General features: G+C 40.2%; 1 protein-coding gene across 4 annotated transcripts in view; it reads left to right on the top strand.

Annotated features, from left to right (window-relative positions):
• POGZ (pogo transposable element derived with ZNF domain) overlaps window positions 1–24,433 on the top strand; it is a 49,897-nt gene that overhangs the window by 12,390 nt on the left and 13,074 nt on the right. The window contains exons 3-11 of one of the 4 annotated variants that reach the window (XM_067569649.1): window positions 1,749–1,907; window positions 10,793–10,840; window positions 13,925–14,100; window positions 17,990–18,098; window positions 18,647–18,826; window positions 19,802–19,999; window positions 21,350–21,459; window positions 21,859–22,193; window positions 23,061–23,215. In XM_067569649.1, the coding sequence (XP_067425750.1) occupies window positions 1,749–1,907; window positions 10,793–10,840; window positions 13,925–14,100; window positions 17,990–18,098; window positions 18,647–18,826; window positions 19,802–19,999; window positions 21,350–21,459; window positions 21,859–22,193; window positions 23,061–23,215 (1,470 nt within the window). Of the gene's footprint in view, window positions 1–1,748; window positions 1,908–10,792; window positions 10,841–13,924; window positions 14,101–17,989; window positions 18,099–18,646; window positions 18,941–19,801; window positions 20,000–21,349; window positions 21,460–21,858; window positions 22,194–23,060; window positions 23,216–24,433 lie in introns of all 4 variants that reach the window. The other 3 variants (XM_067569647.1, XM_067569648.1, XM_067569650.1) reach the window with 3 other exon arrangements.

The raw sequence follows: 24,433 nt of genomic DNA, 5'->3' as shown, positions 1-24,433 counted from the left end.
CCTGCTTACAAGCAGGTTAAGAGGCAGAATACGTATCTTAAAATGAAATTAATGGGCAGTAGAGATTTTCAAAGTTGTTAGAAGGTATGGTTTATTTTTTATTATTTTTGGGGGAGGCAACTTTGGTTAACAGTCATTCATCTACTGTTATATCAATCAAAATAATTGTTTTTATAAGTATCTAATTTATCATTTATGTAAGAATAATAGTTTAAATAACCTCTCTGGGTATGTTTATGTATATATAGTGCTTTACTTTTTACAAAGTACTTTTGCAAATGTTACTGCTAAGTAGTATGCCCATTCCAACAGCTTTGAAAAGCTGACTCTCCCACTAATTTCAGTGGCAGACTTTCCAGTGTTCTAACCTATATTGTCAGGCTGTCAAGATGGCAACTTGTTTGATTATTAATTACTCTTTTAAATCGCTTTATTTCACTATTTTAACTGATTTTTGGCCTTGATCCTGCAAGTGCACGTATGTTTAACTTTGAACATCTAAGTAGTCCTACTGACTTCAAAACATGAATGTCTGAAGATCTCAGGTCCTTACTGTTTTAAAATTAAATTTGGTTATTAGAATATGTTTTTATTAAACTGTAGTTTTCCTTTAAGAAAAATGTTGACTAATTTAAAGGGACTTAATAGGTAGATAAAACTGAAAAATGAGAAGTGTTGTGATTCAATAGTTCATTATAATTACCTAATCTAGGTACTTGTATAAAAATGATGCATCCTAAATATTCACTTGAGCTGTTGTCAACATGTTGAATGGGGCTGTATATAAAGTAATAAATATTGTAATTGGATAATTATCACTAGATAATAATTCATTTAAAATTCAAGAGTAGATGTAACATGAATAAAATCAAAAAAACATTTACTCACTATCCTTCTGGTTCAGCCCAAATTCTTGAGTCTGGTGTATGTTGTGGGTTTGGTTTTTTTTTAAAGTCCTTTCCGAGCTGTGCGTGTGCGTGGAAGAGACTGGCATATTTAATAAATTAGTCTTTTGTTTGGCCATATGAATTACTTTTTCTTGGCCTTTTGGCTAAGATCAAGAATAGCATCAGTTTAATATCTGGTAGCATTAGGGGACTATCTCGTGCTCTAGCACAGGAGTAGTCCCAGTGATCGACCTCTTGCATCTCTAACTAATGTGAACCTAGATTCTAATCCTGATATGCGGTGCTCTGGAGGTGTTCTTGGCAGTTAAATTTTTAACTTCTTGGGACTAGCTGCTTGTTGCATCTTCTTGTTAGCATGGGATATTTGGGGAAGAATTCAACACCAGGGACTTTAACAAGAAACCTCAAGCTAGTAGAGGCTGGTTATATTGGTAGGTGAGTCGGATGAGGCAGCGCCTCCTATGGGGAGGATGCAGTTCTGCTACTCTTTGTGCCACCTGCTTCCTCGTGCTCTTCCTGCCAGTGTAGAGCTAGAGGGAGATTTCTGTGGCAGACAAAGTGGCATCAGCAAGGAGAAAAAGATTCAATAGGTGATGGGGAATAATCTATTTTAGCAAATAAGTAACAATGGCCTTGAACTGGTCAAATGCCTTTTCTTGCTTGCGTTGCTTGGTAGGAAATATTGGACTAAGAAAACAGGATATCTGAAATTACAGGTTTTACTTAGGTGCAATACAATAGCAGTATGCCCAAGCAGCATGCTGTTATGGCATCTCTGCAAGCATTATACTGTCTCTGTGTTATTTTTCTAAACGTGACTATGAAATTCCTTCCTGGCAGTTTCAGTGAGTCTGCAGCCTGTTTCTGCCCCTCTGCCGATTGTTGCCCATGCATCCATAGGAGGTAATCTCTCTACAGCTACGTCGGTCAGTAGCAGTGGGGCTCAAAATAGTGACAGTGCTAAGAAGACACTAGTGACACTGTTTGCAAACAACAATGGTAAGCAGAAATGCTTTCAATTCACTATGGGTGTGGGTGTTGAGGGAGGCATGTTAGGCCACAATGGTAGCTATACGCTCTTATACTGTGATTCTGTGAGATTTCACAAGATAGTAGGAAAGGGTCAGGTTAGTACTTGGATGGCAGACCTCTTTTAAAAACCGTAGGTTCTGCAGGAAGTGGAGCTGGTAATTCAGTAGATGATTCTCTTTTCTCTAATTTAATACTTAATCCAGTACCCCAGCATGTTAAGGGAAACTACTGTTGCTGGTGGTATTCTTTCAAATGTGGTGTAAAACAAAGGTCTTGACCACTTGTGGGCACTAAAGAACAAATATTGCATTTTGCAAGAGTAGAGATATTAAACTGGTGCATTGGCCAAATTTCAGTTTGAAGAGTATTGTTTTCTTGAACTTCTCCTGCTGTTTGAATTGGATAATGGTATTGTTCTTCACTTCCTATCCTAAAACTGTTGTTCAGTGTGCTGTTAAGCAGCTGCCATGTTTAATTTCAGTGATAGCTAAAGAGATTTCTCTGTATAGTTTGTATTTAAATCTATTACATTAATAAAGTGTGTTAGGATCCTTTGGATTAAATGGGTTCTAAAAATGTAAGATTATTATTATTATTCGGTGTTCAACAAATCTACTTAAAAATACTCAGATACCCATATATGTGATCCATTTTTCTATATAAAAAATTGGTAATAGAACAGAAGCTATACCTTGTTTGAAGTAGTAATTTATTTATTGAAAAAATACCATATTTGTGATTATCATTAAAACTATTAAATATTTAAGTGAGGTTAGGAACATTCCTTAAATCAATTACAAAAAATCAATACAAATCCCTTTGGTATTGGCATACTAATTAGATTAACACTAAAAAACTAAAATTTAATGGTTACTGGTTGATAATATTCAATATTTTAAAAGTCTGTTAGAAATATGCACTAGTCAGTAAATCTGAGCTTGCTTAGAAGAGTATTCAAAATTTGTACTTTTTAAGGGATTGCTATCCAAATTATTCCAAATACCTTCTGCTAGGTTGGAGTTACACAAATTGAATCAGCATAATTATTTGTCACATCTCAAATTATTATGATTCTGTAATAGTCCTGCCAAAGTCGGACAAACCCTCTTATTTGTCCACTTTTTTGTATTTTTTTGGCTGTCTAAAAATAAGAGTCTTGGAAAATTGCTGCTATGATACTCTAATTCAAAGCTCCAGTATCTCATCTGAAAATGTAGGAAGGAAGGCTGGAGACTGAAAACAAAACCTGACTGTTCTCTCTTCCTTTCTCAGTCCCTGGTGCATAGAGTCTGAATGTGCCAAGCAATACCCTTTGGGCAGCTAGAACATTGGAGGCTTAGCAGGATTAGTAACATAATGCTGCAGGCTAGTTAGAAAATTTCAGTATGTGTTCTGTAAATCACAGAAGTATATAAAGTTGTCTTCCTAATAAATTAGATCCTTGTAGTACTGTTAATGCCCTTACCATGAACAGCTAATATTACATTTCTACATATCTGTCTCTCCAACAGTTTTATATTAAAAAGAAGACGTGTGGTCAGAGTTAACTATGAATTTTTTTTGTCTGGCTTACAGAAATGCATTCCCAATTGGCACTGTGCAAATGTCAGCGCTTCTGAGTCTTTTAATCCTTAGGGGAAAGAGATTAAAAACTTTAGTCACATTGGGACCCATTTGGCTATCACTTGGTCTATCACTCTCCATAGTTATGTTTCTTTTGTGTGTGTGTGTTGTAGACTGCCTTTGTCACAGGCTATCTGACAGAAATGAATGAAGAATTGTAGTGCGCAGCATTGCAGGTGTTGCCAAAACTCTGCCTAATTCTGGATGGCACTGGCAACTTCCAGGAGCCTAGGAGCTGCATCTAAATATTTTACCTACTTCTCAGATTATGATGGAATACTGCGTGTTGGGACCTATGGTCGCCACAGGATGTGCTAAAGAGGAGTGTGTTTGAGGGCTCATAACATTTCTTGGCCAACATTTGACCTAAAATACACTTTGACCACTATAGAACTCTGATGCAAAGTCTTTTAACTAAAGAGGTGTGTGTAAGAGGAAAATACTTGGGGGAAAGCAGAGAGGGAAGCTGAACAATGACCTCAGCAGTACTGAGGCAGAATAACTTCCCAAATGCATAGAAAGTGTGAATGTCAGATGTGCTGATATAAAAATATATGAGATCACTGTCAAGGCTTTGTGCTGGAGTGCAAGTTTGAAATTGGGATATGTATAGCTTTTTGGTATCTGTTGGAGTTGGAAGTGAAAGCCTTATGGAGTGTTGGAGATTATCAAGCATTGTAGCCAATATGAAAGTGGAAAGGAATACACAAGTCTTTCCTCTTAACTTCTTATTTCCATTCTTTTAAGATTTTGGATGTATGGAGTGTGTCCTGCCACAACCTTAACTGTTACTAAATGTAGTTTTTTTGTTTTTTTGCTAATACCAGTTTAAGTTTGTAAAGTGCTTTTGCAATCCCTTGAGATGAATGGAACTATAGAAACATGACTATTTTCTACATCTCTCAGAGCCCATTCGTTTACATACATTGAGCTAAATTGTCCTTTTGGTTGCTATGATGCTTCTCCATTAATATCATTACACTGGTACATCAGAGAAAAACTCAGCCAATTAACTTTTAAGACAAATAAGAATACAATTCTTTGGCTGTGAGTATGGCCTTTTCTTTCTGGAGCAGTGGTGTTATTTGAGCTGATGCCATCTCTTACTATGTGACTGACTCACAGGGGGAATCCCTCTTGGCTTGCTGAAGTGGCAAAGTGCCATAGAGACATCTGTCACCTCTACAATCCCTGCAATATCTACTGGCCCAGTAACTGTGAGGGTCAAATCCTGGTTTAAACTGCAGACTACATTGAAGGATCAAGAAATGAGCCATGTCTGGAGCTGTCCCAGCTTTCAACTATTCGTTTTTTATATCCATAGATTGTCTTGTTGCATTTTTCTTTACATTCATTAAAAGACTTCCAAATTAGAGTTGCAAAAGGCCATTAAATCTCATCCATCTTCTCCTAAACAATGCACTGTTGTTTCTTCTAGGATATAATGCACTGCTGCATGCAGGCCAGCAGACCTAAAATGTAACCTCCCTTAAAAAAGATCCACTGTGTTGATAAAAGCCAGCTTCTGTGCCTGTGACCCTACAAAAACAAACCCCATGCAGCAATTCCTTTATGCAGCAATTCCTTTAATTCCTTTTCAGTATTAAAATGTATAAGACACTAACTCTTTTTTCAGAAAAAGAGGAGTAGAAGGACATAGTGAAGTGGACAGAGGTTCTTTGTACCTCTGAATCCAATAACACAATTGCAGAAGTTAAAGATAGACAATATTTTTGGTTCATTTATTCCATTTCCCTGCTGAAGAAGGATTGCTCCCTACAGTTGAGTTTTAAATGTCCCACGTGATTAGGCTTCCACCACTTTCTTTGGGGAGATTTTCACAGTCAAATACATCTCAATGCCAGCAAGTCTTCTAAACTGATGTTCAGTCTATATGTTCCCTGTCTTTATATCCTTCAATTATTCCTACTTATACTTCTGTGCCCTTCTCTAAATAATTCTTGGTGTTTACATATATAAGTTAGAATGTCCAATATTTGTCTTCCAGCTTTGACAATGGGTTTTTGTTTTTTTTTTTTTTTTTTTTTAAAAGCACTGCTGTTATGAAAATTTGGTAGGTGTCTATCTTTCATATCGGTATGACAGTTTTGACTTTAATTTCACTGTCAAATAAAAATATACTTACATTCCTGTGGCACTTTTAACACCAAAAATCAAAGTACTTTCCATACTTAAAATATTGAAACAGTATAAGGGAATATTTTACCCATGTCTAACATGTGACAACAGCTTGATAAGACACAACACTATACAACAGTTTAGGACAGCAAATGAGAGAGAATATTATGTCTAGTTAAAGCTAAAAGGGGAATTTAGGCAGGCAGACTATAATTTCCTTCGAGAATTGCACTCTTGGTGTGCTTGACTGTTTCCCCCACCCCCAGTGTGCATTGGAATGGATTCTTTTGGTTAGCAGAGTCCACTGGGGGCCACACCTTCATACAAGGTGCCCTCCCGCCTCCCACCTGACTGCATAAAGGGCAGAGGAGGCCCAACTGACCCTCACTTCCTTCTTACTGCCCATGGTGATGAGTTAGAACCGCTGTAATGTCTGCTTACTCTGTATGCTGTACAATTTTTTCTTAGCCTGGTGTATAATATCTGATTGGTGTAGTTTTCTCTCTTTTGTGCCTATTGGTTTTCTTTATATATAACTAGATAAGTTAGCCTACACCCCTCCCCTTATACTGGGGTACTAGCATTATTGCAGAAGTTAAGTCACCAGGATTTAAGACCTGTTCCTTGTGTGATGCTTTGATGTCTTTTTATGATGGGCCTGCTATGTCTTTGGGAAGGAACATGTCCCAGAATGGTGCACTCGTGAGGGAAATGTGTGTGAAGCTTTTCCTCCTAGAGAGAGCTATTCAAACATCCTCAGAAACCAAGAGGAGGGCTACTACCAGACCTCAGCCATCAGATCAGTCTCTCTGTATTTAATGTCTTGGTGAGTCATGATTCCATTCCACTTGGAGGCCCCATTTGCCTGCCACTATATCAGCGTTGATATCTGATGGACAGAGAGGAGCACCACTCCAAAGATGAGTCCAGGCACAGGTTACTGTCCTCAACTTCTGACAGAGACAAAATGGTCACCAGACATGTGACTTACATGACCCATAACTCATTGTGGGGTCATTTGTCTAAGGCCATAAGCCTGAGAGAGGCCCCTTTTGATACCCTGATGCTAACTTCGAAGTCAGCACATGTGGTACCCTCTAAATCAGTGGATGGCACTGTCTTCTGCACCAACTGCTTTGGTCCTTGAAGTCTAAGCACTGAGTGAGTGTAGCCTTAGAACCTTCCACCTTGCTACTGGTGGCCTCTACAGCGCCCATTACCTCAACACAGAACCTACACCACACATTATGCCAAATGACTAATCAGTGGGCCCAGTTTCAAAGTCACCTCTCCTTGAAAGATTAAGGGTGGTGATATCTGAGCCACCACCTTCAGAGTCACTGGAATTCCAGACTAAAGATGTATCCCTAGTATCAACCTCTCCCACACATAGACAGAGCATACTTGATAGAATAATCACTCTGTTAGAGGAAATATACTCCATTCCCTCTTCCTTTGCTGGGCATAGCTGGCCTTTTTATGACATCTGCCACCTGCCCACCTTCTCCCTTGATAGCACATTGGGAGGAGTTCATAAGGAGGATTAGAATGAGGTCTGGGTTCACAGGATTACCCTGCTTGGTTCCCTGCTCCCCTTGCCATATGTTCTCCACCTCAGTACTCCTACCCATACCCAACAATGGCCTCACTGGTACTCTGTGGTGTCCAGCCATACTCCAGGAAGCCTGCTTTATCAGCTGACTGTAGGGCTAGATCACCCTTCCCAAAGAGACAGATGAAGCCAGCTAAGAGGAGCCAGTTCATACAGCCAAAGATACTTGAGGGAAAAGAGGAGGAGATTGAAAAAGAACATAGCTGCCATGGGATGAGCAATTGATCCCTGCAAAAATCTCCTCATCTTCCTTAGATGAGGCAGTGAGTTCACACACATTGGCCTCAGTTGATGAGTTGAAGGTATTCCAGGTCCTGATGAAACATATAGCAAAAACTTTAGCTGTACCCCTGGAAGTGATCGAAGAGAAGCAACACAAACTCATGGATATTCTACATCCCTCTATGCGAGTCAGGCTTGCCATGCCCATTAATGAAGAGCTACTAGAGACTGCAAAAAATATCCATCATGACTACGTTCAAAAGAGCTGACAGGAATTACCAGGGTCCTGCTCAGGGATTCAAGTATTTTTATTTTCATCCAGCATTGGGTTCTCTTGTAGTGGCAGCAGTTCAGGAGAGATCAAAATAGCAGGGACTTCCTAAGTCCACAACGAGAAAGAAGGCAAGAAATTGGACCTTCTTCAGCTGCATGGTATATATTTGTCAGCTAGCCTCCCTATGAGGGTGGCTACTAGGCCCCTCCTCTCAAAATATGTTTTTTTTTAAAAAACTGGGATAAATTATCTTAATTTATAAACAAACTTCTCAAGGAACACCAGGAGGATATGAAGTCTGTCATGGCAGAGGGACAGCTCACTGTCCACACTTCCCTACAGGTTGCGCTGTACATGTTTGACACTACAGCATTCACAATGGCTGCTGTAGTAGCCATGAGGCGTTAATAGTGTCAATCTTTCAGTATTCCCAGGGAGGGCTAATCAACAATCCAGGATCTCCCCTTTGATGGTAACAATCTTTTCAACACTGGAATGGATGAGACCCTCTACTCTTTGAAGGATTCTGTGGTGACTACACTCTTCAGGCATCTATATCCCAGCCCCAGGGAGGAAGCAGTCACTCCAAGAGCCATCCTTCAGACATCATTCCTCTATCCAATATTACAGTTGGCCACAGAGGACCTTGGAGCTACTGAGGAAGAGACAGATACTATCACAAATGATGCTCTGCTACCACACAGTCTGGAGTTTTCACAAGGCAGCAGGTTTGATGCCCATTGCTGAGAATGAATAACACCACCTGATATTCTTTTTATGTTCTTCTTCAAGTGCTTGCTCATGTCCATCCCTAATTAGGTGTGTGTGCGCCACATGCACTGATGCTGGAAATTTTTCCCTAGTGGTACCTATAGGGCCAGCTCTAGCATCCTCTGCAGCGTCACGTGTATGTGCCTGTATATAGGCTGCTGCTGGCCCTCCTCCTTCTCAGTTCCTTCTTACTGCCTGTGATGGGCTGGAACGTTCCCTTTCTCCTGGAAATCCTTCGTCAAACCTAGTGTTTTAATTATTACAAGTGTACATAGTTAGTCTTTACTGTTAAGTGTTGGTTTTAGAGTTAGTTTTAGTTATGTTTGACCCAGGGATGGGGCATGCCCCGGTCCCTGGGTTTTAAACCTTATGCTTCATGTAAGAAGCCAGTGCCATTGAGTGACCCATACCAGAGCTGCTTGAAGTGCCTCAGAAAAGCTTATACGTGGGAAAAGGGTAAAATCTGTGAAAGTTTCCGTCCTTGGACTAAAAAGGACTGGGATATCAGACTTAGAGCCATCCTCATGGAATTGGCACTCAGGCTGGCATCAGAATCGAGGTTGGACTCAGCACCGAGTACATCAGCATCGGCGCAGAGTGCCCCTGGTGCCATCATCTTTCTGGCACTGTTCAACATCTCCAGTGCCGAAGAAGCAGCTGAAGAAGGCCCATGCCACACCAAAATTAGCTAAGAAGAGCACGGGGACTTTAGTGAGATCAGCGTTGGGCCACTCCTCCCCGCAGGCCCTGGCAGGGTCTCTGCCTATATGAGCATCAAGCCCCATCCCTTACCTGCCACTGACTCTAGGGAGCGGCAAGAATCCTCAGCACCTATGCCTGAGATGTTCCAGGCGATGAAGGACCTCATGGCAATCCCGGTGCCTTGGGGGCTTATTGAGGGGAAAACCTATGCTAAGACCACTGCAGCATTCCCTATCGTCAAGGCGCTGCTCTCCAGAGAGCCAGCAGTCACTGGACCTCACCCCAAGTTTGTGTCTCAGTTCTATAAAACCCAATCCACTCATCTCCCAGGTTTCTTTCCCCAACCTCACTCAGCCCAAGGGGAAGTTAAACTTCACACACTTGATGTAATAAGGGCATTGTATTTTTACTTAGAACTAAATCATTCAGCTCAAGCCCAAACTATTTGTGTCCTTGCTGATAGAAATAAAGGACAACTTGTATCCTTTCAGAGGTTACCGAAGTGTGTTTATATCTGCCTAAGGATATGTTAGGAGTTAGCAAGGTTAGAGCTTATTCCATTAGAGCTCAGGCAACCTCTGCTGTCTGTTTGAGGAATGTCTCTACATCTGAAATTTATAGGGCAGCGACATGGTACTCAGTCCACACATTTACAAAACACTGCTTCTTAGCAGAAGCTTCCAGATCAGATTCTGGTTTAGTAGGGCTATTCTGCAGTCATTATTTAAGTAGAACTCCTAATCCGCACCTCCAAGCAATGGGACAACTACACTGCTTTTTATTCACCAAGAATAGAATCTGTCAGGACAACCAATTGAAGCAAAAACAGTTATTTCCCCTATATTAACTGGGTTCTTCGTGATGTGTTATCCACACAGATTCCACAACCTACCTTTCTTGCTTGCTTCTACTAAGTCATACTTCTGTGGGATTCTCTGTTGGTGAAAGAACCGAGGGATGATTGGGCTCATCTGCCCTTTATGCCCTTGGGTGGGGTCTGAGGGCAACTAGGGTACAGGCATAGCCCCAACAAACACTGCTGACCAAAATAATCCTATTTTGCATGGTTGGTGCATGCACTAAAAGCAGAATCTCTGTGGACAAAGCATCTCAAAGAACTGCAGTTACTGTAGGGTATATAACATTCTGTTCTAGTTGGATTTAGGCCAAGATACTACTGTTAATTCATCTTCTTGTACAAATGTTGCCATGGGATCTTTAGTGACCATGAGTGTTCAGTACCTTGGTTTTATAACTCTTCTGAAAGATAACATGTCCTTGAGCACAGACCTGCTAATATTAGTTCAGTACTGATTTGAAGACTAACACTTCTTACTAAATTGCCAATGCTACTATATGAAATACTCATTAAAAGGAGATCCCAGCTAAATTCCTTTGTTTTGGGGTGGCAGTCATGGCCTCTTGTTGGAAAGTTCTTACCTGTACAATCTTAACTTGGCATTTTGATGCAATCTTTAATTACATGAACACATACTATTTTTTCTGCAGGACCCCTGCCTCAATCAGTGCACAGGAACAATGCTGCTGAACGAATGGGTAGCTATTCAATACTTCTTTTTATCCTCATCATTTAATGTGTGACCACCATGCCTTTTTTATTATGCATAAATTTAAATCCTGAATACAGTATTATAAATTTCCTCCTGGCCTTTTCTTTGACACGCGTCACTGTGGTATCTGAATGGTTCATAAACATTACTGAATGAATTTCATCTTTGCAATATCCCTATCAGGTAAGATGATATATCCCCCCCTTTTACAAATGAGAATGTGAGATTGATTGAAGCCAAAATTGTCAAATGCCACACGAATTTTGGGAGCCCAACCTGAGATGCCACAGGCTTGATTATTATTCAGAGTACTTAGCGTTTTTATAGCACTTTATATGTTCAAAGCACAGCTCCGTTGACTTGACTTCAGTTGCAGTTGAGCTCTTAGCACTTCTTCAGATCAGGTCTTGAGTGTTCTAACATGGGCATCCAGAAAATGAGGAAGACCCAGTGGGCACCTGTGAAAAGTTTGGTTTAAGTGACTTACAAGAACTAAGTGAGAGAGGCAGGGATAGACTCCAGTTCTCTAGGGTGACATTCAACTGCCATAAGCAAAAGATCACCCCTTTCTCTTCCTACAGTCCCTTGCTTCATTCACTAAACATCTTCCAACATCTGCAACAAATGAAGCTGGCTCATACAGACCTCATTTGCTACACAACCTTGATTCATTCCCAAAGCACCTTCTTGTCTGCACTGAATGAGGCATGGATTCTATGGAAAATATATTATGTGATCATGTAATTAAAGTCTGTATCATAATGTATATGCACAAGGGGAGTGAATTAAAGTTGCCAGTGCAACCTTAATTGGACATTTTCTAATTTTTACATGTTGGACTTTGCAACCACAATGTTCTTTTGACAGGTGTTTTTTTTTTTTTTTTTTAATGTAACTTCCTAAGCTTAAAATGAAACAAAACAAGCAAACTGAAAAATAGAAATGTCATCACATGGAGCCCTCTTGACCCCCACATGGGTCATCAGCAGGACTGGCACCTTTAGGTCCACAGCATAGACGTCAGGTACCACCGTGGCTAGCCCACATAGAGCATAATGAGATGCACAGTTTGCTTCTTGTTTTCTCCTCAGAGATTAAGGAGAGGAATTTTTCTCCCTCCTCCTTGTAACAACCTTTTATGTACTTGAAAACTGTTTTCATGTCCCCTCTGCATTCTCTTCTCCAAACTTTTTTCAGTCTTCCGTCAGAGGTCATATTTTCTAAAACTTTAATAAATGTTGTTGTTCTTCTCTGGACTTTCTCCAGTTTGTCCACATCTTTCCTGAAATGCGGCACCCAGAACTGAACATAATCCTTCAGCTGAAGCCTAATCAAAGCGGAGTAAAGCAGAAGAATTCCTTCTCGTGTCTTGCTTACAACACTCCTGCTAATACAGCCCTGAATGATGTTTGCTTTTTTTGCAGCAGTGTTACACTGTTGACTCATATTTAGCTTATGATCCATTGTGACCCCGAGATCCCTTTCTGCAGTACTCTTTCCTAGAGAGTCATTTCCCATTTTGTATGTGTGCAACTGATTGTTCCTTCCTAAGTGGAGTACTCTGCATTTGTCCTTATTGAATTTCATCCTGTTTACTTCAGACTATTTCTCCAATTTGTCCAGATCATTTTGAATTTTATTCTTATCCTCCAAAGCAGTTGGAGCTCTATGTTGGTTAGTCAGTGTCTAACAAACCTCTGCTGAGCATGTGCAAATGAAGATTTTCAGATGCTGATAACTTTGTCAAATGTGGGTGTTCTTTCATGAGGGTAGCAAAAGGCAATCCCCAACACGAGGGCAACCCTTCTGGTAAATATAAAGTTCTTGCTGTATAGCCTAAAGGTGCTACAACTTCTCAACAAACCACTAAGAATTTTTCTAACATAAGCATTTTCCCTTAATCTCATTCTCTGAAATGGTTGAACCATTTTACCCTGAAACTTTCCTAAGAAAATTCAGCCAGAGTCAGTCACCTGTCATGGAAAAGTTTAGCCTGAACAATCAAAATTTTGCAAAATGTATATGTAACTGAAAATGGCATTTTATAAGGTAAAGTGTTAGGCAACTGTAACTGTAGGAGCACAGCCAGCACTGCCTATAATAGTAACAGGCAATGGTATTCCCTCAAGGAGACCCATTAGGTGCACAATAACTCTTTGAGACCAAAGGGACTGTGATGGAATATTTCACATAATATGCAATATCAGGATATTGAATTCAAAGGACACAAGATACTGTCTTTTTTCCAGACTTAAGCACAGCATGCAGGCTAGGTGAAAAGAGATACCATGCTTTAAAAAGAAAGAGAACGTTTCTGAACTGAAGGGGCAAAGGCCTTAAAGTATTTTAGGATATTCTCATGACTTTAGTGTGATCCAAACATGCTCAGTGATTTTTCTGTATATTAAAGATGTAAGTGAAATTGTGTACTGTGTTTCTTGGATGGACAGCACATGCAGGAACTGTCCAGGAGTGGGAAGAGGGGCTAAGGTGGCTTTAAGTCACTTTGTGCCCTCTCAGTTCTAGGGGGCAGTGCAGCTCTCAGCATGATTGTGGCTGCCGTCTCTGACTGCGTATGGTTGACAGTGCTGCCCAGAATTTCTACAGTGCTATGCACTGTGGTTCTACTCCTGGTAGACTCTTTACACTGGGGCTTGCAAGAGGTCCTGCATCAGTTTGCTTACCTCACCCCGAAGCAGTGCCTGTGTGCTAGGGGAATTCTCCTCTTGTCAGCTAAGAGACTCTTTTAGTCTCTTTATGCTGCCGCAGCAGTGTCCAACAGCTGTGCTGGGAGGCAGGAGAAATCCATCTTTGAGATTTTTCAAAACTGCCTGGGGGATTTGGATGCCCAATTCCCTGGACAGTTTTGAAAATCTCAGATGTATAAACTAGTAATATGATACATGGGAGGGATGGGTATTTTGGATAATGTATTTTAAAATGTATTCAATGTAACTAATTCAAATTGTGGAGGCTAAAACTAGTCACTGAGGAATCAGTGGAGAAAAATTAGTGTGTGTAAAATAAACAGATTTTATCTGATAACTACTACTTGTTTTATTTCTTCCAGCTGGCAACCCTCTTGTTCAGCAAGGTGGACAGCCATTAATCCTTACCCAGAACCCAACCTCTGGGCTGGGCACAATGGTAACACAGCCAGTGTTACGACCTGTGCAGGTCATGCAGAATGCCAACCATGTTACTAATTCACCAGTGAGCAGCCAACCTATCTTCATAACAACACAGGTAAGTTTTCTGTTTCCATATACTTAAGTACACTTACGTATTTTGAGGCATGCTACATAATTGTACTTAAATACTTTTATGTATTCTGTACTTAGTGCTTGTATTTAAGTACTGTTTGAAGGTACCTAAATCATAAGTAACTTTTTTTATCTGTAAGTACTTTTTCAAACTGTCCTGGATTCTGGTTGGACCCCAGAATCAACTCTCTTGGATTGGGTGCTTCAAGCCCTTAGTTCCAGCTGCCAGGGGTTTTTTTTTGCTAATCCTGTTGTTCTACCAGCCAGGGAGGGTGGAGGCCCTGCCCTCTTCATTTCTGATTGGTGATTGCAACTGGTCGCTGTCTGGACCAGGCTGTGGAGGGGTGAGTCAGTGTACGGGAGGGGATAGAGCCGGCAGACACATACCTCTCAGTGTCCTGCATTGAGAGAACAAGCCCAATAGCTGCGTACCCTGCAGGGTAGGATAGGAAATGCCTACCTGCCATTGGGCACACTTCAGTGCTGAAGGGGCTATTGGGAAATTGGGGCCTAAGCTATTGTTTTGTCACTTCTGTCACCACTGCCAATTGTTGTATCATTGATTGTACTTCCTGTTTCATTTCCTGTTGAATTTTAAATAGTTTCTTGGTCTTCTTTAATCTGCAAATACCTCTTCAGTCAATAATAGAGTTTGAAAATTAAGTGTTGCTGATTGTAGTGAGAACTTACTTCTCAGATGTTGTTGAAGATGATGGGAACTTTATTGAAGCAGTTTGTAATTTGTGCAAACCAAAAAGGAAGACAATTCACAGATAACCTAAGATGCCATCAAATTTCACCAAACATGCAGGTAAATAATTGTGTATTATTAATTAAATATGGTTCATTTTTGCTCACTATATTTCCCCCTCACTTGGACATTTTTATTATTTCTTCAATTGCTGTTTTGATGTGTTTCCTGACATTGTGACTTACAAGGCCATAAATACCATATTTACTGTAATTCAGCTTGTTGTAAAACACAGACCCCAAGCAGTATTTATGGTATGTTTTATACGCGACTTAGCATTTGTTTTTCCTTTTGTATTTGAGCAGAATAATAATTAAAAATTAATATATACATAGTAGCTCTAAATAAAATAGTTTGTTTTTTTTTAAATTTTTTTAGAGAAGCCCTGGAGGAAGAATATTTGAAAATATATGCAAAAGAGGAAGGATATTGAATGCAAGCGAACTGTTGAGATGACTTGTTCACAGCGTCTGAGGAAACCCAAAGTAAAAGATCCCCTGTTTGGATACTTTTCTGCAGCAGTGACTCTGTGATGGACCAGTGTCCAAAGAAAAAATAAATGAGCTAATTCTCAGTTTTATTACTAGTGATATGCTGACTCTGTCGAATGCTGAAGGGAGTGGCTTTCGCACTTTACTTAATGGAATTATTCACAAGGTTGCTGTCACATGAACCAAAAAAAAGAAAAACTAGTGGTACAATACAACTTGGTCCTTGAAAGAATAAAAACAAATTGGCATCTGTACCTTATGTTTGTACAACTGCAGATATGTGGACACATCAGAGAGAGAAGCTACATGAATATTACCTGTTGCTGGATTGACTCTACTAATCTAAAAGAGTCTGCAGTCTTAGGCTTCCAACACTTTGTTGGAAGACATTCATACAATAAGATAATTTCTCTATTGACTCAGATCCACACACTCTTTGATCTGGATTCAGCAAAAATAACACGTGGTCAAAGACAATGATAGCAATTTTGCTAAAGCCTTCAAGCTGTTTTCAGGACCTGAGTGCTGGAGGATGATGCTGATAAGGAAGTGGAAGAGGATGCTAGTAAACAAGTGGACACGTCATATTGTGATAGATGTAGCAATGTGAGTATTGATGAAGTTTTGTCAAGCGATACTGCTGACTGTTCCTGTATATTTTACTTGTCTCCACATATGACCTGCTTTTCGTACACTCTGAACATGGTAGCAACTACTGACGCTTCTAGGGCTCTTGCCAAGAACTCACACACTACACTTCTGAAGAGACGCTTGTATTGAAAGTGCTCTACCCTGAGCAACACTGAACACCAGGATTCAAAGAGTGCTGAGATTGTGAATGACGCACTTGGGGGAAAAAAAATCCCCAAACCTACCTCTACACAATGGAATACAGAGTTCGAAGGCTTTCACTACATTTATAACGTGCTTATAGGGATCATATTGTGATGGAGCGTCTCTCTAGCTACCAAAATTCTCCAACACAGAACTGGAATTTCTAGATTAGTTGTTGGAGGTGATGTGCCCAGTTGCGACTGCACTTGACAAACTTAAGGGGAGGAGAACATAATCTTTCTATGGTGTGGTTCTGCCTGCCACGCTTATGCTAAAATCTAGATTTGACTCATTTTCTCCAAAATACAGTTCTTGCTTGGTAAATAATTTGAAGGAAGGACATAAAATATGTCCAAACTTTTTCTGACTTTTGATGCAGCTGGGAGTAACAAAAGTACAAAGTCATTTGTCATTGCTTCTGTGACACAACCATTTTTGAAGTTGCTGCTGAATCAGGTTTGAAAGAGAAATTGCAGAGAAATTTCTTTTTACATGATCTGATTTATTGTGACAGTCTACCAGAGCCTACCAATCAAGCAACAACATCCAAAGATGCCACTAATTTCTACAGTTTTGATGATCAGGGACATCTGCATCTGACTCCGACTTAAGAATTGTTGGTATGCAATTCCTTAGTGATCCATCTCATGAATTAGATCAACAGGAAAAATATCCAGCAGTTGCTAAGGTTTTTATCAAGTTTAATACCACTCTGACAGTCTCTGCTCCAGTGGAAAGATTATTCGATAGTGCTGGACAAATCCTTTTGCTAGGAAGGAACCATCTTCAGGATGATACATTCAGGATTATACTGTTTATTGAAGAAAATGCCCATTTCATGGAATGAGATGCTGTTTGTACATAATATGTATAAAAATGATATCATCAAAAGGGAATTTATAAATGTATTTACATTTTAAACTGTTTTTTCATTGTTGTTCCATTCTTACTTGTGTATATAAATAAAATTTAATTGTTGCTCTTTTTCTTTCTCTTCTACTGTATGTTTATATTATTTCTGTAGCTGTCCATACATTGGCCAGACAATTACAGTGAATACTGGCATTGAAAGTACTTGCACTTGTACTTTAACCTATAAATGCATAAGTATGATTTCCAAAATATACTTGTACTTCTAAGTACTTCTGTAATGGTATACTTGGCACTTATACTGAAGTCCTTTTTATCAGTACTTATGGCAATCCAGGGGGATAGTGCTGGTCCACTGACAGGCACAGAAGAACCTGGGCTCTTGGATGAGTCAGTGCTGTATTTGTTAGTTTAATTTTAACAACAAACCTTGTGGAAAACAGAATAAAAATGCTTGGAAGACTAACCTGCCTTAGCTAATACTTACATCAATTTGTCATGCTTATCACTTCATATGACTTACTCTGACTAGTGCTGTCAATGTGAAAATTCTTCATGTACCTCTGCCTTTTCGGGGTAGGTGGGAGGGGATTTGGGTTCAAGGATCTTTTTGAGCAGATTTCTACTGGAAGAGGAATTGGACTTATGACTGTGGAAAATCAGTCTGATCTAATGCCAACTGAAACCAATGCAAAGACTTTATACTGACAAATACTAGTTTTGCGGTGGTTGCTGAATTTGTCTCTTCCACTCCTAAACATGAATAATCCAACTCTAAACATACCTAGCAAACCACAAAGAAGTAATTTGGGAAGCCCATTCAGAAATGAACTCCACATTGTGATTGGTTAACTGTACACTGATTATCTCTGTTTTGGGTTTGTTGGGATCAATATATTAAAGATAATTTTGCCTCTTAAATGCAGGGATTTCCAGTAAGGAATGTCCGGCCTGTACAAAACACAATGAATCAGGTTGGAATTGTTCTGAACGTACAGCAAGGCCAAACAGTTAGACCCATTACCCTAGTCCCAGGTAAGCAGTGTATCCATTGAAACAAACTACACCAGCATGTGGTAGAAATCTGTTGTTCAGCTTTTAACCAACTAAAGAAACATAAGCTACAAATATATCTGAAATCTGTTTCCTTACCTGTGTTGTCTGTAGCCCTTGAAGAATGGGATTTTTATTAAGCACCTAAGCTCCTGGTCCTGCAAACACTTTCCTGCTGTGAGTAGTCTCACTCACAGTAGTAAAGTTAAGCACATGTGTAAATTTGCAGGATTAGGATCTGTGTGACTAGGAGTATGAGTCCCATTGAAAACAGTGGCACTTAGGAAAATCCCACCCAAAATTATTAAAAAGAAGAATTTGAAAATGTTATTTTCACTGTCTGTTGTTTCCTTTTGCATTTCACTCATCTTGGAAAGTGAAACTATTTTAAAAGGTGCTGAGCATTCACAACCTCCACTGAAGTTAATGAGAGTTGCGGGAGCTCCACGCTGCTGGGAAACAAGGAGTTAGATATCTGACATATCAAGGGGAGGCATAGGATCTAACCAGGTTTTCTGTTCTTTTTGAAGCCCCAGGTACCCAGTTTGTTAAACCAACAGTTGGAGTTCCTCAGGTTTTCTCTCAAATGGCCCAGGTGAGACCAGGTACGACCATGCCGGTCCGACCCACTACCAACACTTTCACTACGGTCATTCCGGCCACGCTTACCATCAGGAGCACTGTACCACAATCCCAGGCACAACAGCAAAGTAAGTCCACTCCCAGCACCTCCACAACTCCTACTTCAACGCAGCCAACAACACTGGGACAGTTAACTGTGCAGCAGCCAGGGCAATCCAGTCAAGCTACTAACCCCAAATTAGGTAAGACCTCCCATGGGAACTTAATGGGACTCAAGTGTTGATAATTTGATCTTCAAATATGTGGCCTAGTGGCTAGAGCATGGGAATGGGAGTCCTGGGTTCTATATCTGACTCTGTCACTGACACACTGTGACTATAGGCAAGTCACTTAACTGCTGTGTGCCTCAGTGTACCCATGTGTAAAATGGGGCTAATCCTTCCATAGATCCCAGATGGCTATGAGAATTAACTAATTCATGTTTATAAAATGTTTTGAGATACTCAGGTGAAAAAACCTAAGAAATGAAAAGTGTTTGTTTATATGTTTTGAAAGATTATATATGAAGCTGTTTAAGATTAAGAAGAGCATAGTGGAAACTAATCATTCCTTCTTTTTTATGATGTCCAATAATACAAGAATGAGGGATTGTTAAAAAATAATGGCAAACAATGTTTAGAACAAATAAAAATACTACTTCATGTAGCAAGAGGTCCAGAGAGTGTTATTACCGTTAGGAGGTCAGAATGAAATACTACAGCTAGATTCAGAAAAGGGGTGTGGATAATTTTTATAACAATAACATGTATAGTTATTCACAGGACAAATCTCGTGTTACATGGTATAAGCTGATAGCTGGAGGGGATCAGAAAATGTTCTCCTCCCCCAACCCTTGATGTACAACTTTGGTGAATCAGGTATTGATCACTGTCAAAGTCAGGATACCAGGACTGATTGGACTAATGGGCTTATGTGATATAGCAAAAGATGGGGAACATGTTAGACCAGTGGTCTGATCTGATATATCAGGATGCAGGACATGATAGATGGGGGTCTTGCCTGGTATATCAGACATCTGGTACATCTGTCCCTTTTGTTGGCAGTGAGCATCGCAAGCTTTGTGACTGTGAAGAGACCTGGAGTAACTGGAGAGAACAGCAATGAGGTTGCTAAGCTGGTGAATACACTGAATACCATCCCTTCATTAGGCCAGAGCCCTGGTCCACTTGTGGTTTCTAATAGCAGCCCTGCACATAGTTCCCAGAGATCCAGTGTTTCAGAGTCATCATCATCACTGAAAGGTATGTTCTGCAGCAGCCTTCTTGATTCTGATGAAAGCAGAGATGTTTAAAGATGTTCATAACGCTCAATTTCTGAAGCATGTTAGTTAGATTACATAGAAAAGGGAAAACAGACTCATAGATTTTAAGGTCAGAAGGGACCATTATGATCATCTAGTCTGACCTCCTGCACAGTGCAGGCCACAGAACCTCACCCACCCACTCCTGTGATAGACCCCTAGCCTATGACTGTGTTATTGAAGTCCTCAAAAATAATAGTTTAAAGACTTCAAGGTACAGAGAATCCACCAGCAAGTGACCTGTGCCCCATGCTGCAGAGGAAGGTGAAAACCTGTAAGGACTATGCCAATCTGCCCTAGAGGAAGATTTCTTTCCAACCCCAACATGGCGATCAGCTAAACCCTGAGCATGTGGACAAGACTCACCAGCCAGATACCTGGAAAGAATTCTCTTTAGTAACTCAGAACCCATCCTATTTAACATCCCATCACAGGCCATTGGACATATTTACCGCTAGTAGTCAAAGATCAGTTAATTGCCAGATTAGGCTGTCCCATCATACCATCCTTTCCTTAAACTTACCAAGTTCAGTCGTGAAGCCAGCTAGGTTTTTTGCCCCCACTGGTCCCCTTGGAAGGCTGTTCCAGAACTTCATTCTTCTGATGGGTAGAAACCTTCGTCTAATTTCAGTTATAAACTTCCTGATGCCCAGTTTATATCCATTAGTTCTTGTGTCCACATTGGTGCTGAACTTAAATAGTTCCTCTCCCTCCCTGGTATTTATCCCTCTGATGTTAAACATCTATTATTTACATATCGCCATAGGGCATACAGAGCTTTTTACAGACATGTAAGGGGCAGATTCTGTGCTGCTTCTCCTGCACAGGAGGCACATCCCAGTGGGTGGGAGGCCAAAGATGGCTTTAAGCCACCCTTTGTGCCATCCAGATTTTGTCTGTCCATGTTTGGAGGTGATGACAAGGAATTTGAACTTGATGTGGATGGGGAGTGAAAGCCGCTGAAAGGATACAAAGAGAGGGAAGCATGATCGGAGTGGTGGGAAAAGGTGATTTTTAGCTGCAAGATTTTTATGAGGAAGTTCTTTGGACACCAGTGACTGTGTTCTGGGGAATGATGACTGTGTGTTTCATATGGGTTGTCAAGAGTTTGCATAAATCTGCATATTTTCGTACCTCTCATCCCAAGTCCTGTTAGCAGTTAACGTTATTACTCTTGAAATGAATCACTTTCAGTAGGGCCAAAAGTCATGCCCAAGTTTGTATTGAAATGTAGTGGTAGTATCAGATTCCAGATCTGGCTTATCCAGTTTTGTGGGGTTTTTTATTACAGTCAGTTCTTCTCCTATCCCCACCTTTGATTTACAAGACGGTGGCCGGAAAGTCTGCCCAAGATGCAATGCCCAGTTTCGAGTTACTGAAGCTTTAAGAGGACATATGTGTGTAAGTAACTGTTCTGAGATGAAGAATTCATTAGTCACTACTGTTGATTTTATAGGGCAATACTAAAGAACAGTGTTCCCTTCCCACAGAAGGGGCTTGGGTAGGACCATCTGATGAGGGTGGGAGAATGAAAAATCTGCCACAGAATCTTTAACTTCAAGTAGGCAGGACCTTGTTTTATGTATTGTTAGAAATAATTGTTTCTCCAGTAACACTGCATTTCCTAGTACAGTCTCACCCAGCTGTACTGACTTGGAGGGAAGAGCATCCACATCACCACTTCCTGAGGGTTGCTTGGTGGTCCTATCCCAGCTCTCATGAGATCACGGGATTTGTATAGTGATATAGTTACTGTTATATACAGTCTAATCATTATTGTGGCTTTTCTTTTTCCTGAAGTACTGCTGCCCTGAAATGGTTGAATTCCTCAAGAAAGGAAAATCCCTAGAGCCTGAACCAAATATTCAGTCTACAAAGCCTCCATCTCCAGAAAAAACTGCAACTGTTGCTTCACCGCCCTCCTCCACTCCTATCCCTGCATTGTCCCCACCTGCTAAAGCTCCAGAGCAAAGTGAAAATGCAGGTGACTCGTCACAGAGCAAACTCATCATGTTGGTAGATGATTTCTACTATGGCAGGGATGGTGGCAAAGTGACTCAGCTGCTGAACTTTCCCAAGGTTCCTACATCCTTCCGGTGTCCACACTGCACTAAGAGGCTAAAGAACAACATACGGTAAGAGGAATGCCACATGCCCTTATACCAATACCTTGTAACGCTTGAATCTGCACATCTCAAAGTGAGTTACTATGTCAATCAATTGCCACTCCATTGCTCTCTGCTTTGCAATGCCCCCCATATCCCCTCCAAACTCCACTCATGGCTGTGCTGGCAGACCACCCGGGACTGTGTGGTGGGAACCCATGGGGTAGAATAACAGAATCTTGAGTCTTAATCAGAAATTACAGAAGTTAAAAGTTCTATTAGCTCACCAGTAGTCCAGCCCCTAGAAACCAGTGAAGAATTGTTCCCTGTAGAATGTTCTCCCCTGCTTTATCCAGTCCAGTTTGAATATGAAAGCTGAAGAGAAGAGGTAATTTCCTGTTTGTAGAATGAATTGTACAATGCACAAGAAGCCTCTCCTGTGTCTTACTGCAACAATAGTTAGTATTAAAACTTGACTTTGAGCTAATACACTTCATCGTGGCAGATGGAGAATTTTAGTTGTTCCTCACTCTGAGGCCCAGAAATGCTTCAACAGCAGCTTATTCAGCTCCTGGATAGCACACTTGACTCTGCTCTCTAACTGCCCATTGAAGGAACAGCATCAAGAGGATGTCATGTCCATCTCTCTTTGATGGAGGGAGACTTGCCATCATGTCAGGCCTGGTTTTGGTAGGGGGAGTGAGAAGGGAGTATCTTAATGCTACACCAGAAATGCAGTGATCTTAGTTAGCTATCTGAAAGAAAATGTTTTTGCTATTAATGAAAGCAGTGCCAAAATAATCGATCTAAAAGTGTCTGGTTCACACCATTTCCAGGATTGATGATACAGATGTGAATGTACTTGGATTTATGTTCACAGACTCTGCTCTCCTTCAGGTTTATGAATCATATGAAGCACCATGTTGAACTAGATCAGCAGAATGGGGAGGTGGATGTTCATACGATCTGCCAGCACTGTTACAGGCAGTTTTCCACTCCCTTCCAGCTGCAGTGCCACCTAGAGAATGTTCACAGTCCCTACGAATCAACCAGTAAGTGGTGGTGGATTTTTTGTTTGTTTGTTTTCAGGATTTCAGTGCAAATCCTTGGAGAAAGAGGCCTATGCATGCAGAAACCATGATGCAGTTTGTGATGTGGGTTATGTAGAATTACATTTTCTTGCATGCCTGCAAAACTGTAATATTAGGCCAAAGTGATTTCATTGTCAAGGACATTTTAAAGACCCGAAACAATCATAATCAGATAATGTTCAGGTTCTGATATGAACCTCCTAAAGGATTGAAATTCTGAGTTAAGGTAGCTCCACGGAGTTCTTATTGGGTCTCATTATTTATTCTTTTAAACAATAAAGCAAATCTAGTGCTGGTGAAAGCAGTCTGAAGTCTCAGTTTATACGCATAAGATGTGCTTTCTCACACTGTGCCCACCAGTGTCACTTCTTGGGGTAAGAGAGGAGTTCAGGTACTATGCCTGACTCAGTCCTGGGCTTCCCTGATGGGATTGTTAATAAGAATGCACATGTCACCAATATGTTGTGCTTTTTATTATGTGGCCTGTTAAATTAGTAATCAATTATTGATTATTCTAAATGATCAATAACCAGTTAATAACTAGTAATTGGTATAATTTTTAATCGATTATGTGTTTAGTGAGAGATGTTCTTTCAAGTCTGGATTAGTTTAATAAAAACAAACCTTGGATACAACACTGCAAATCTCAGATAAATCAGCGTTAACTGGATTTATTAATCAAACCGTTAGTAAAGACAGCACGTAAGAGGCATACCATTTCCCAAACTGTGGAAGGACCTTCCCTGTAGTGTCTAACAGTCTACTGATGAGCTTACTTCCTTATGATTTTTAGGGCAATTATATCCTTGTTACAATTCATTGTTTATCATTCCAATGCTTATCTATTTCCTGCTTTTAGTACATACTTCCATACTTCTCCTTATCTTAAGTTTTTTCCTGAGTTCCCTGTTCCCTTGTAACTTTTCAACTGTCTTAACATCTGATGACTAGTCAACAGGTGTTATACTCTTCTTTGGACAGTGGTATTTGTTATACATTTTGCACACATTTTGTGGTTAGTATATAGTTAAAATATCTGTCACCACAATATTAAAACATGCTAAAAGTTATTCTTAGTAAAATTCCAGTCCTTAAAGTTAGTTTTATTTTATTTGCAAAGCATGATGGACTGTTGTTTCCACACAAACCTTATGTTCTTTCTTTGGCCTGTTCTAAATG

This window comes from Emydura macquarii, unplaced genomic scaffold, assembly GCF_026122565.2.
Source record: "Emydura macquarii macquarii isolate MOO-44397 ecotype Brisbane River unplaced genomic scaffold, CSIRO-AGI_Emac_v2 contig_2924, whole genome shotgun sequence".
Classification (NCBI taxonomy): Eukaryota; Metazoa; Chordata; order Testudines; family Chelidae; genus Emydura; species Emydura macquarii.
The sequence above is the reverse complement of the archived record's forward strand: the minus strand, read 5'-3'. Positions and strand labels throughout refer to the sequence as shown.